Raw genomic sequence first — 13,609 nt, forward strand, 5'->3', positions numbered from 1 at the left:
GCCTGACAGGCAGCAGCGGGCGAGGACCTCGAGTCCCTCTTCTCGTTGTTGCCGTGGGCACCTGCCCTGAGGGCTCCCGGTGGCCTGTCACCCACCTGTCGGACGGGGACGAGGCTCCGGGGCCAGGCTGTCCAGGGCTCTCCGCTCCAACACCCAGGAATTTGGAAACGGGCCGTGCATGGGGCCTGGGCGTGTTTTCCACATGCTGTTGGCTTTGGGGGGAGGCCCAGAGAGGAGCCTGCAGCGGGGGCCGCAGGAAGGGCTGTGGGCAGCAGGGCCCAGTCCCACCCCCATGGGCTCCCGCCCGCCAAGAGAACAGGCCGAGGCCCGCGGACCCCTGCCCGACGCCTGCTCCCTCCTCCGGGGCCCAGCTGGCGCCGTCGGGCCGTCAGGCACAGACCCAGATGCCTTATCTCCTGCCGCTTCCTCACTCCTCTAGCATCCGCCCTGAGGCCCTCACCAGCGCTGGCCTGTCACCCAGCCCTCCCCGGACAGGGCTGCACCCCAGAGAACAACGGAGCAGGGGAAACTCACACAGACATACACGGAATTTATTATTTTCAGACGAATTTCAACCTGCCCGAAGTCCCAGGAGGCGGCAGGGCTCACACCTTGGGCTCTGCAAACACCTTCCAGCCCTCCAGCTGGCCCATCTTGACCAGGGCGGCCGTCATGCCCATGTACGCACAGGCGGCAGCTCCAATCCCGTAGCTGTGGGCTGTGAGAGCGGGGAGGCTGGCGTCAGGCACGCACGCGGGCGGCTCACCCATGCCCACCCGGGGTGCCGGCAGTGACCGCGAGAGGACAGCCACCACTCCATGCTCGGGTGGCCGGGACGAGCCCCCAGGCCCCGTGCCTTTGAAGATGGGCACGGAAACTGAGGCAGGGAGGAGGGAGGCAGCAGTCCAGGCTGCTGGGTCCGGGGGCGGGAGGGGACGGATGGCGTGTCGGTCGGTCTCAGCTAGTGTCCTGGCTGAGCCTGCCCTGCGGTCTGGGAAGCGGAGAACACAAGACGCCTGTGGCCTGAGAGCGGCCGCAGGAAGGGGGTCTGCCTGCTGGGCGCGGGGCTCACACCCCCATTGCAGGCCCAGGGGCGCTGGTCAAACCCAGACCCCAGCCAAGGTCTCGAAGCGAAGGCCAGGAGGGCGCGGGCCTTCGTCCTCAGCATCCTCCCTCTCCACCCTGCTGGAACCGTCCACGGAGCACTCCCGGCCTGCTGGGCCCTGGGCCCGGCGGTTTATCTGAGTATGGCCTCTGCCCGCCGCGCACCCCAGCCCCGCCCAGGCGAGAAGAGCCGTCTGCTTCCTAGTCCAGGCGGCTCCACTGTGCAAGGCTGGCCTGGGGCCCGGCCCGCCTCCCACTAGGGAGGCATCGGCTCCTGCCTCCTGGGTGCCCTCTGGCCACCTCATCCCCCCGCGGAGCCTCAGTCCCTGCATCTGTAAAGTGGGGATGGTGAGAGCGGCTCCCCTGCAGGGCCCTGGGTGCTGGGAGAGGGGCAGCAGCTCCAAGGCCAGCCCCACCTGCTCCGTGCGTGCTCAGGGGCCGGCGGGGGAGACAGGTGGCGACCTCGTGTTCTCTGACAAGACGCGGCAGATAGAGGAGAGAGACGCGGCAGACAGGAGAGAGATACGAAGCGAGGGCGGGCGGGGGCCAGGATCACACACCCTGGATCGTACGTGGGGGTGTTGGAACAGCGAGAGGGGCCGCCGTGCTGACATCTGGGGGAAGGGTGTTCAGGCAGAGGGCACAGCCCATGCCGAGGCCCTGGGGCAGGACCGTGCCTGGTGTGCAGGGGGCACAGCAAGGAGGCCACGGGACTGGAGCAGAGCAAGCGAGGCGGCGAGGGCAGGGAGGGGACGGGAACAGTCCGCACGCGGGGCCTCGGGGGCCATGCCAAGTGTCACAGGCAGCCACGGGAGGGCGAGAGGGTGTGGCGAGGTGGGCGCGGGTAGCTGCCTGAGCAGCAACAGCTGAAACCACTGCTACGCTAGCTGGTGGCCGAGGTTCAAAGGTGCTGGGAGCTCTCAGGGCGACGGCCGGCTCCGCAGCTGGACGCGCGTTCCTCCTGCCCGCTGCCCGCACCGGTCCCGGGCCCAGGAGGCGAGAGGGGGGAGGGCTGGCAGAGGCCAGGGGCGCGGGCTCACTCACTGCGCGCTCCCAGGGTCAAGCCTCCGGCGCAGCCTCCGAGCAAGTAGTTGAGGGGGTCGTCAGGCTTCTCGCGGACCTGGGCGCTGACGCAGGAGGTGAGGCCGAATATGGCACCGATGGCAGCTGTAGGGCCGGGGGGAGGGACGGGCCCTGAGTCTGAGTCAGGGGCCCAGACCAGCGCCGGGAGTGCCCGCGAAGGAGAAGCCCACGCGCCGGGCGGTCTCGCTCGCTCACCTGCGGTAAACGTGTACCGTCCTGTCCTCGCCACTCCCTCCAGAAAGGAGGCCGGGGTCCGGAGCGCCACACTGTAGGCGGAGGCGATGAGACCTGTGGGAAGAGAGGGCGGGGAGGTGAGTCAGACCCGGGCCCTGGCTGGGGGCAGGCCCCTCCCCATCCCACAGTGACGGCTCCCTTCATCCTCACAGCAGCCACCAAGGTGGCTCCTGGTGCCACTGCTTGGCCCAGGAGGGGCTGTTTCAGTCCCACAGTCGATGACCTGGGGCCCAAACCCGGCTCCGAGGCCTGGGCTCTCACCCGCCCCCTCCAGCCCCCAGGCCTCCCCCTACCAAGGCCTGCAGAGTGCCACCTGCGTCCCCTTGCCCTTGCTGGCCCCCCGCAGGGCACCAGCCCAGCACACGGCCTCCGCAAGGATGGGCTGGGGCCTTGGTGGCTGCGCCGGCACCCTGGCCCAGCTCCCCACTCCTGTCACAGGCTGCATTCACCCGCAGGGCCCAGGGTTCCTTAGCAGAGGCTCGGAGGCTCGCTCCGGGGCCACCAACGCCTCTTCCTCACCACCGCCGGGCCCGTCCCTCGCCCCTGGCTGGCTCAGCCTCGCCACTCTCGTCAGCTCTTACATCTCTGCCGCCGCCCCGGCTGCCCTGCCCCTGACATTGGCTTTTACGTGTGAGGGGCCCTGGTGGGGGCCACGCCTGGAGCCAAGTGCCAGGTGGGTGGCCGGGCCCGAGGTCCTAGCCTGGGGCATCCTGAGGCAACGCTGACCTGGGCCATGTGTGGGTCTGGGGTAAGGCTGGGGCAGCCTCGGGCAGCCTCCCCAGCCAGACCCTCTTCAGTGGACGTTAGGCCAAAGCCCAGCTGGCTGGCTCCAGCACGGGGCTCCCCACCCTCCAGCTGACCCTGCTCGGGGCAGACAATGCACCCCTCCCCTCCCGACAGACCACCAGGGTGAGCAGGCCGCCAGCACAGACCTCCTGGGGCCAGCCCACCCCAGACAAAACACAACTGCCACCTGCCAGGCGGCAAGGGCACCCACCACCCCATTCACCCTCCTCAGGGCCCAATGGGCTCAGTCCCCTCTGATCCGTCGCTTTGTGGACGGGGCGGGGAGTGTCCTCAGGCAGGCAGAGCGACTTGCCTGATGCCACCCAGCAGAGTAGCCTGGAAGCCAGAAGGGTATGACCCAAACGCCAAGCGCCACCTTCACCGATGCCCCAGGGATGTGGGCCCCGCCAGGTCTCCAAGCCTGCAGCTTCTGGAGACCTCACAGCTTGCGTGCAGCCCTCACGTGACCTTCCTGGCTGAGCAGTGTTCCCCCCCAAGCCCTGGCTGGGGTTCAGCTCACAAGAGCTGTGGGGAACTTTTCACACTGCACAGCGGGGATAACCTTGAGAGCAGCCCCTAAGAGGGCCAAGACGGCCACCCCACTTCCCAGACAGGGAAACTGAGTCCCAGAGACAACAGGAAAAGAGCACACACAGAAGGCTCCCTCACGCAAGGCGCCCACCCGGGGACTCCCCAGATCAAATCCCTCCTGATCCCATGATGAACCCTAGCGTCCCTGCTCCCCTCAGAGTGGCTGAAGGCTGGGAAGGGGGGAGGGGACCAGAGTCTGGGGTTCCCCCAAGCCTGCACAGCCCGCCCTGGCCCAACAAACCCCCTTCTTCAGTCATTCTCTCACACGTCCCCACCCCCAAACCCCACCTAGTAAAGAGGCTGAATCAGAGGGGGAGTTCCCCATCCTGCCTGGGACCTGGGGAGGCACGATCTCCAGAGCTGGGCCAGGAACCAGGAGTTATGACCCTCTGCCGAAGAACCACTGACAAGATTCAGTGACGGTCCCCAAACCCAGTCAGGCAGTGAGTCCTGGCGGGAGCACCTGATTGACCCCACCCCCATTTGCCTGCGGTCCTGCCTGAGGGAGGCCCAGTTCACAGGCCACGTGGGACACAGAGTGCCCCACAATCCCAAGACCCCTCAGAAGCCCTTTACCTGGGAGCGGATGACCTGGAAGGTGCTGGACTATCCCAGGGTGAAGGACTGGCCCCCTCCCCCCAGCAATCCTTCAGTAGGTGATGTGCCAGCCTGCGCCCCCGGGAGCCCACTTAACTCCTCAGACGCTGCAGCCACCCGCGCCCCCGGGAGCCCACGTAACTCCTCAGACGCTGCAGCCACCCTCCCCAGCACTCGAGAGTCTCTACTGACTCGGCCCTTCCACAGGCTCCCATCACCCCCTCAAAAGGCCCCTCCCCAGGCCCTCTGCCTGCTCCTAGCCTCCTGAAGTGACCGTCTTGACACGGTGCACGTTCATTCATTCACAGTCTGTAACTGTGGGCCCACATACATTCATTCACTCATTTATTGTGTACCTTCCCTCACTCATTCATTCATTCACAAGTCACTCATTCATTCATCCTAGTTACTGCGGGCCTTCCTTCTCTCATTCATTCACAAAGTCATTCATTCACTCACGAAGTCACTCATTCGTTCATTCCTAGTTACTGCCCTGCCTTCCTTCCTTCCTTCCCTCACTCATTTGTTCCTTCAGTTATTGTGTTCCCACAGGGCGCTGGGCTGGGCTAGGGCCTGGCTCCCTGCCCTACAGGGGCTCACCATCCCAGGGAAGCCAAGTGTGAAACGAGTTTCCTGGGTGGAGGGCTGAGGGGCGGCAGGGATGGAGGAGCGGGGAGGTGAGGGAGGATCCAGGAGCACGTTTAATCAGGTCCTGAGTGTTGAGTGGAGTAGGTCAGTGAGAAAATGCGGGCGGACAGAGTGAGTGACACACGCACACAGCAACGCCCTTGAAGACCTCTGGGCCCCCTGCAGGGCTCCTGGAAGCCAGTGACCACCCCCAAAACTGAGTCTCTCCACGACCACCCGACATAGTGCCTCCGTTAAAGGTTTCCACCCACACACCCTCAAACACCCTCCAACAAGCCCCCTCCAGGCTCTGTTCAAGCAGATGCTACAAAACCCATCCCCTGGGACTCCCTCTTCAGCCTTCCTGAAGACCCTTCAGGAGGACCCTGGAGGTGCATTCCTTGCCCCAGTCACCCCCAGGAGCAGACCGGGATTTGCAGCCCGGCTCCCAAAGACGCCGGGGCAGTTCATCCACCTCTCTAACCTTCAGTTTCCGCCTCTGAGAAATGAAGATGATAATGGTACCCGTTATTAAATATGCAGAAAATGGTAGCACTGACTAGGTCCTAATGCAAAGCCTCCCAGTGCAGACTCAAATTCTGCCAGGCCCTGTTGCAGGAGCTGGAGATACAGAGGTGGCCCCCAAACCCATCATACCTATGTCTCAGACTGAGATTGGGAAGGCGACTAGAAGAGGCGAGACTCCAGGGTCTCCCCTGCAGAGGACTGCTAGGGCTGTGCGTCCCCTGAGATTCCCCTTATGGTTCCCCAAGGCTACCCTTATGGTAGCTGCTGACTCACTTCATTTATCATCTCCGCAGCGCCCCTAAGACCCCTCTGATAGCCCCCAATAAAAGTTTCAGATGTCTCTGACTACCCAGTTCTCCTAGATCCTACAAAGACCTCATCCCACTCCAGAACCTTCTCAAACTTCTGCCTTCAGACACCTCAATAATAACCCACGATCCTCCCAAATTATCTCAAAGACACCCAGTTGGAAAGTCTCAGAACCCTCCAGCTTCTCTGACACCGATAATGGCCCCGTCCCACTCCACCACTTCCCACTCCATCACTTTCCCAGAGCCCGGTGAGCGTTTCAACAATAACCTCAAAATGCCAGCACCCAGGGATTTTGACGACCCCAGTGACCAGCTTGTCATATGTACCACGACCTCCCAGGGCCCTCCAACCCTGCCACACCCATCCCCCCACAACGTCTATCTCACACCAGCGGTCCCCACGGCCGGCTCAGACACCCCGACGATGGTCACGTACCACTCCGCGAGATTCCCAGCCCCCATGGGACCCCCTCGGACTGCTCCCAGTGACCCTATGACCTCTCTGCGCCCTGTGAGTTAGTCCGACACCCCCACAAAGTCTATCTTGTACGAGAGCCCCCCAGCGTCCCAAGGCCGCCCCAGACACCCCGACGATGACCACTGCCACCCCGCGAGATCCGCAGCCCCTCCAGGACGCCCTCGGACAGCCCCCAGTGACCCCACGGCCTCCCTGCGCCCTCCGCCTTGGGGACCCGACCGGCGCTCACCAGTGGCACCACCGATACTGGTGGTGGCGTAGGCCTTGTGGTGGCACTCGGTACCTTCGGGGATGTCCCAGTACTGGTGAAGAAGCGTCTTAGCCATGACGAACCACCCCGTGCTCCGCACCGCAAGACGCCCCGGCTCCCAGCGCCCAAGGGCGGACGCCGCTGACTCTCGCGAGACTTGCTGGGCGGCGCGCTCAGCCTCTCTTACGGGCGGGACGGCAACAAGCGAGCAACTTTATTGAGCGCCGCGGACGTGGACACGGGTCGCGCTCAAGCGCTTGCAATCGGGACTGGCGTAAAGGAAGAGCGCGTGCAGCCCTGGCCGATTTCTGGAGGGGGAAACTGAGGCCGACCAGGATCAGTGAAGGCAGATGTCGCTAGTTCAGTTCAGAAGGTCCTGGGTCGGGAGTGGTTCGACTCCCGGAGGTGGGGCCTAACTAGGGGCGGGACTATCAAAGGTACTAGGCCTATCCACAGGCACAGACGAGACCGCGGGGCCGTACTCCACTTGATAGGAGAGAGACGTCATTATGGGGCGGGACGTGGCGGGATGTGGCCACTCCCAGCGCCCGAATCTGTGGGGAGGCTTGGTTACGCCCAGTGGCCAGTCTTAAGCCAGAGTCTGAACAGCGTGCGACTATTTGGGGGCGTGGTCAGGTTCAGGGGCTTAACGCGAAAGTGTCCAATCCCAGTGCTCGGATTCTTAGCACGATGTGGTCTGTTCCCAGTTTGTGGCTAGTCCAACCCCTGGGCGGGATGAAGAATGCTCTAGGCTTGGGGCGAGGCCAGAGCCCAAACATAACCTGAAGGGCACTTGACCAATCCGGAGCTGTACAATTGCCTAGGGCGCAGGAACGCGGCCCGTGAGAGAAGCGTAGCTGGTTCCAGGGCCGTGGTCAGGCTTGTGGGCCTGACCAACCCGGCGTTAGCTTCTAAGTAGGGGAGGGGGGCGGGGTCCTGTCTCGAGGGCATGACCAATCCTGCTGCCAGAGCCCGAACTGGGGCGCCACCAGAGGACAAGGCCAACCTGGGGGCGTGGTTTGTTAAGACCTTGGCCAATCTTGGAGTTAGGCCCGGCTCAGGGGTGGAGTTTCGAGTTGCCGGAATCAGCGAGGGTGTTCGGGTTTGAGGAGGGCGAGACCCAGCCCTGGGGGCGGAGCCTAGCAGTGATTGCGGCCAATCACGCCGAAGCCCTGAACGGACCGCTGGGGGCGTGGCCCCGTGGGCGCGGCCAGGGCCGGTTCCGGGCCGCCCGTGGGCGTGGCCGGGCCTGGACCGCGGCAGGGGCCATGTCAGCGCCGCCGCCCCTGCAGATCCGCGAGGCGAACGCACACCTGGCTGCGGTACACCGGCGCGCGGCGGAGCTGGAGGCGCGGCTGGACGCGGCCGAGCGCACGGTGCGCACCCAGGCCGAGCGCCTGGCCCGCCACGACCAGCAGCTGCGCGCCGCCCTAGACGAGCTGGGCCGCGCCAAGGACCGGTGAGGCTCGGGGCCGGCCACATGGACTTGTCGGAGGAGGTGGGCGGAGGCAGAGCCGAGACTGGAAAGGAGGACCGGCAGGGGAAATCGTGTGCATTCACGTGCAGCCGGACTACTGGTGGGATTGGAAAAACAAACACCAAAATACTTGACTTAGTTTTCACTATGTAAAGTTGAGAGATGTCATACAAGTGTGGGTATCTAACTTAAACAGGGTCCATTTTACCACTAGGCAAAATCGGCTGGTCCTGAGTGGTGCAGGGACCACCAGCCGCCTGATGTAGGTACCGGAGCCATGGCAGGTTCTCGAGGAGGGGAGGATGGGATGATATCAGCAGTTTTGAAGAGTCCCTCTAGCTGAGGGTTGAAAGGGATGAGACAAGTGCCCAGGGAGGAAGGTGGTGCCGAGGACCGGGTGGGAAAATATCCAGAGCTGGTTGGACTCATTACTTCATCTTTACTGAGCATCTACTATGGGCCAGGCACTGTGCTGGGTATTAAGGCACATCAGTTAGACCTATGCAGCCCTGCCCTCAAGCAGACACATTGTTAGGCAGTTCCAATATGGGGTGATTGGGTGTGTGTGATGGAGGGCCACACGGCTCTGAGGGGGCCCAGAAGGAAGGCTTCCTGGAGGGGGAGCCATCTAAGCTGAACAACAAATAGGAAAAGATGTAGGGGACATGGGAACTGCAGGAAGAGCTACGGGGATGGATGAGGGAGTGTGTTAGTCTGCTGAGGTTGCCGTTAAAGAGTACCACAGACTGGGTGGCTTAAACAACATCAAATCATTTCTCACAGTTCTGGAGGCTGGGAAATCCAAGATCAAGGTACTGACAGATTCAGTTCCTTGTGAGGGTCCTCTTCCTGGCTTGCAGATGGTCATCTTCTCACTGTGTCCTCACGTGGCACAGAGAGAGAGCAAGCTCTCTGGTGTGTCTCTTCTTATGAGGAAACCCTCATGACCTCATCTAAACTTACCTCTCAAGGCCCCATCTCCAAGTACTGTCACATTGTGGCGTAGGGATTCAATATATGAATTCGGGGAGGGAGGGACACAAGACATTCAGTCCGTAATAGGGGGGCTTTATCCTGACAGGGATGGAGGTCGGGAGCAGGGGAAGAAAACCTCTGGCTCCCCCGTGCCATAACTGCCCCGTGTTGCCTTCCTGCCAGTGAGATTGCCGCTCTCCAGGAGCAGCTGCTGACCTCCGAGGCTACTGTCCAGAGTCTGCAGGCTGCCGTGTGCCAGAGGGACAAGCTCATCAGGCAGCTGCAGCCCCGGGCTGAACTGCTGCAGGACATCTGCCGCCGCCGGCCACCCCTGGCAGGGCTGATGGCCACCCTGGCTGAGGCTGAGCGCCTGGGGCCCCTGCCGGCCAGTGACCCCAGTCACCCACTCCCTGGTGGGCCCAGTTCACACCTTGCCAACAGTACTGGGGAGGAAGAGGACAGGGACCACCTCCAGCCTGCTGTGTTTGGGACCACTGTGTGAGTCCCAGAGTAGATTCCAGAATGGAGAAAGAGGACCCCTACGGGGACTTTTTCCACTGCTGTGGGTGTCCTTGGGGGTCACCAGTACCCCAGAGAGGACCCCGCGGCAGAGCCATAATCCTGTCCAAACGTCAGAACCTCTTAAAGAGTCATAGGTTTCAAATGGGCGGCCTGCAGGAACAAGTGCAGATGTTGAACCCGGAGAAAAGTTTCTGTTTTTTTAAAAAGAAAACTTTGAATCAGTCAATCACCCTTGTTGGAGAACTGACAGTGCTGACACACAAAAATCTGGATTTCTAGCTTCAGACTGGGCGGTGCCTGCCTGGATCTGAGTCCAGGGCACCCTCTTCAGCGAGTGTGAGTTTCAGGCTCCACATGTCTCTTAGGGTCAGATGTCTGGCCCCTGAAGCATCTGAGTTTGAGACCTCTCTTTTTCTGGTGGAGGCGGATGATTCGAGTTTCTCTCCCTCTTTTCCCCTTGCCCTGATTTTTGTTCCTCCCGAAGCGTTCCCCATCCTAAAGCTTTTTCTTATTCTCATCTCAGTCCAGAATTGTGAGCCTCAACCCTCAGGCCATTTTGCATTGGTTATATGAAGACGAAGTTTTAATCCTAGAGTTTTTCCCCCGAATTCTATCCTTCCCTCAACCCAGGGAAGAGTGTGCGTGTGTGATGTGCTGAGATGTCTGCAGCCAGGCTTTGCTGCCCAGGCAAACTCGGGCATCCCATAAACTTTTCTTGATAGCGTCCTGCCTCAGGGTCTTTACACTGGCTGTTCCCTCTGCCTAGAATGCTCTTCCCCCAGCTGTCACAGGACTAGCTCCTTGTCACTCAGGTCTTTGCTCAAACGTCACTTCCTCCCAGAGGCCTTCCCTGACCACCTGATTGGAAGTCATTCTTCTCCACTCCACCCCCACTGCATTTTATTTTCTTTATGTAACTTCTTACCATCAGAGTGGAAGCTCTACGAGGGCAGGGTTTTTGTTCTCTGTTTGTCACCAGTGGCAGGCACACCCTGGGACCCCGGTAGGCACAGGATGGGTCTATGGACCCTGAAGAGAGCCAGGGACCCCAGCACATCCCATGAGGCACCCCGGCCAGTGTAGCTTTTGTAGCAGCACCTGGCTCCTTTTTATATTCCTTAGAGAAGCTATTTTTTCACTCCTTATTTCTATGCTGCCCTTCTTGGCCCAAGATATTCGGGGTGTTTTTTTTTTTTTTTAAATCCAAACAGGGAACTCTGTGCCCTTCTCTGCCCAGCCCAAGTGCCTGGCCTGGTACCATGGTAGCTTTCTCCCGCCTCCTGACTCAGGGAATGGTCATACCAGGAACCATGGCGGGGCACAGCCCCTTCCAGCCCGGAAGGCTCAGCGTCCACCCTCAGCCCTCAGGATGGGACCACCTGGCGTCTCACAGTGACCCCCTGTGTGGCACCCGGTTTTCTCCTTTGGACGAACAGGGGTTGGGGGGTGCTGTTTGTACGAGGCGAAGGCAGGCTGGCACCTGTCGGAGCTCAAGAATAAACCAAATGATTTCATGGCATTGGTCCTTCCTCCTTTCTTCCTGGTGGGGGAGCTGGAGGGGGGCTGCTGTGCTGCTCCTGGTCCAGGGTGGGGCCCCGCTGGGTGGGGAGACACAAGTTACAGCCCCGGGAGCTTGTGCCAGGCACTCCACACACACGGTTGTGTCTCAACTCCTCAGACAACTATGCACACAGGCATCACCCCATTTTACAGCTGTGCAAAGCAAGGCTCAAGAGAGGTAAAGTGAAAAGGGCCTCTGGGTCGGAAGGGCCCTGGCCACTTCCAATTTTTTATTGTTGAAATTCTGATTCTCTTAAAAATGTGGAGATGCCCAAACAGAGCTACAATAGTTGTGGTTACATTCTACATTTTTCTATAAAAAAAAAAAAAAATCCGACATTTGTAACCCTCATAAAAATACACAATGGAGTATTTCTTTGCCTACGTAAAGAATTTTGGACTGCAGCAAGCCACAAGAATCTCTGCAGCAGACTGCCACTGCAGTTTCTCATAAAACTGATGGTGCGGCAATCAGCTGTAGCTTGAATCGCAGCGCCGGGTGGCTTGTGATCCACGGCTTGGCTTCTGACTGTGGCAGCAACTTTCGACAATACCACTGTGCTGTGTGCAACTGCAAGCTTTGCAAAGCTTCTGATGATCCCTGGGTCTCTGCGGGTGGTGGCGTCCCCAAACGGGGGCCCACGTTTTAAGTCCTGGGAAATCCATTATCATTTTCAATCCTGACTGTTGGTGTAACGCTCTCGGTTGGCAAGATGTCCAAAGTCTCGACAGAAGGCATTCAGTGATGGCGGCCTCGGTTCCTCTTGGATTACGGATGTCAGGGGTCAGGGTCGCTTCTCTGGCCGGTACTGAAGCCCCTGGCTCAGCAGCTTGTCATGAATGAGCCAGCCCACCAAGTGATGTTTGAGACCTGGAAACCAACCACCAGGTGACCCATATTGACTGGCCCTAAGCAACTACCAGGAATTGCTTTGTCCAAGTCAACGGTGATGTCTGTAGGACCCAGCTGTGAGCACCACCTGCTGGACAGGGGCCTGGGTCACCTCGAGTCCTTTAAAGTTGGATCCCTCAGCAGCTTTGGCTGCAGCCCTGTGAAAAGGGGCTGGTGGCTGGTGAAGCCCAGAGAGGAGAGGGGACCTGCTCCAGGTCACACAGGAATTGGGCCTTGCCTCCCTCCATCCAGGACACTGGTCCCCACAGGGCTGTGGCCCACCCTTCCTCCTTGTGGTTAGGAAGTGACCCCCTCTCCCCCCGCCCCCCACCACCTGGGCCTGGCTTTATCCCAGGACCTGGGCACTGCAGGGCTGGGAATAAGCGAGCAGGACAGCAGGTGGACAGCGGCGGCAGCAACAGCACTGCCCTGTGCCTCTCGGCCCGCCATATGCCCCCACAGGGCCGTGCTGAGGGCCATGAGGCTCTGGTGCCTAGAGAGTTACAGCTGGGGCCCCTCCCAGTCTCCAGGGTACCGTCCCTTGGCAACAGCCCGGCCCGGCAGGACACACTGCCAACGCTGGGCAGAGCAGGCAGGAGGCAGGCGGAGCGGCTACCCGGACTCCAGGACAGACGAAGGCCAGGTGAGTGAGCGGGGACACCCGGCCTGTAGCCTGCTTGCCGAGCGGGAGCCCCTCCAGATCTCTCTCCCGTCCAGCAGCCCAGGGAGCCCTGACCCATCATGGATGCTGTGGACGCCACCATGGAGAAGCTCCGGGCCCAGTGCCTGTCCCGAGGGGCTTCGGGCATCCAGGGTCTGGCCAGGTGAGCTGTCCCCTCACACCTCCCCAACCCCCCGGATCACTTTCCAAACACGCCCCCTGCCCCCCAGGTTTTTCCGCCACATGGACCGGGACAGGAGCCGGTCCCTGGATGCAGGGGAGCTCCAGCGGGGCCTGGCTGAGCTGGGGCTGGTGCTGGACACGGCCGAGGCGCAGGGCGTGTGCAGGCGCTGGGACCGTGACGGCAGTGGGACGCTGGACCTGGAGGAGTTCCTGCGGGCACTGCGGGTGAGGCTGGGCGCTCGACCGCGTGCGAGTCCCTCCACCCTGTCATACGGGGGTGCCAAGTCCTTGTGGGCTTATCCACATCGGTGTGGGGACTCGGGGGACCTCCCGAGCTCCGCCCCTCCAGTCACCACCTCCCCCCCAGCCCCCCATGTCCCAGGTCCGGGAGGCAGTCATCACAGCCGCATTCGCCAAGCTGGACCGCAGCGGGGACGGCGTGGTGACTGTGGATGACCTCCGGGGGGTGTACAGCGGCCGCGCCCACCCCAGGGTGCGGAGCGGGGAGTGGACGGAGGAGGAGGTGCTCCGCCGCTTCCTGGCCAACTTTGACTCCTCCGAGAAGGACGGGCAGGTGGGTGCGCGGGTACCCCACCCCCTCTGCCCACGCCTGCGGTCCCCCCTGACAGCCTGTCTGCCCCCAGGTCACGCTGGCCGAGTTCCAGGACTACTACAGTGGCGTGAGCGCCTCTGTGGACACGGATGAGGAGTTTGTGGCCATGATGACCAGCGCCTGGCGGCTGTGAGCGG

General features: G+C 61.5%; 3 protein-coding genes across 4 annotated transcripts; 2 read left to right on the forward strand and 1 right to left on the reverse strand.

The window, feature by feature from the left end:
* Positions 1 to 531: 531 nt before the first annotated feature.
* On the reverse strand, positions 532 to 6,733 carry NDUFA11 (NADH:ubiquinone oxidoreductase subunit A11). The gene is made up of 4 exons (XM_007460560.1): positions 6,569 to 6,733; positions 2,383 to 2,475; positions 2,149 to 2,271; positions 532 to 718 (listed from the first exon to the last, which is right to left on the reverse strand). The coding sequence occupies exons 1-4, from the start codon at positions 6,663 to 6,665 to the stop codon at positions 606 to 608; spliced, it is 426 nt and encodes a 141-aa protein (XP_007460622.1). The 5' UTR covers positions 6,666 to 6,733; the 3' UTR covers positions 532 to 605.
* A 1,124-nt stretch (positions 6,734 to 7,857) lies between these two features.
* VMAC (vimentin type intermediate filament associated coiled-coil protein) lies at positions 7,858 to 9,543 on the forward strand. The gene is made up of 2 exons (XM_007460561.1): positions 7,858 to 8,048; positions 9,225 to 9,543. Exons 1-2 carry the CDS (start codon positions 7,858 to 7,860, stop codon positions 9,541 to 9,543), a joined length of 510 nt encoding a protein of 169 aa, XP_007460623.1.
* Positions 9,544 to 12,729: 3,186 nt separating this feature from the next.
* Positions 12,730 to 13,609, forward strand: CAPS (calcyphosine). 2 transcript variants are annotated; one of them, XM_007460562.1, is made up of 4 exons: positions 12,730 to 12,839; positions 12,907 to 13,084; positions 13,227 to 13,433; positions 13,504 to 13,609. In XM_007460562.1, the coding sequence occupies exons 1-4, from the start codon at positions 12,757 to 12,759 to the stop codon at positions 13,603 to 13,605; spliced, it is 570 nt and encodes a 189-aa protein (XP_007460624.1). In that variant the 5' UTR covers positions 12,730 to 12,756; the 3' UTR covers positions 13,606 to 13,609. The 2 variants fall into 2 exon arrangements, with proteins under 2 accessions (XP_007460624.1, XP_007460625.1); XM_007460563.1 differs by having other exon boundaries at positions 12,757 to 12,839; positions 13,227 to 13,352; positions 13,504 to 13,605.

This window comes from Lipotes vexillifer, unplaced genomic scaffold, assembly GCF_000442215.2.
Source record: "Lipotes vexillifer unplaced genomic scaffold, Lipotes_vexillifer_v1.1 scaffold1011, whole genome shotgun sequence".
Classification (NCBI taxonomy): domain Eukaryota; kingdom Metazoa; phylum Chordata; class Mammalia; order Artiodactyla; family Lipotidae; genus Lipotes; species Lipotes vexillifer.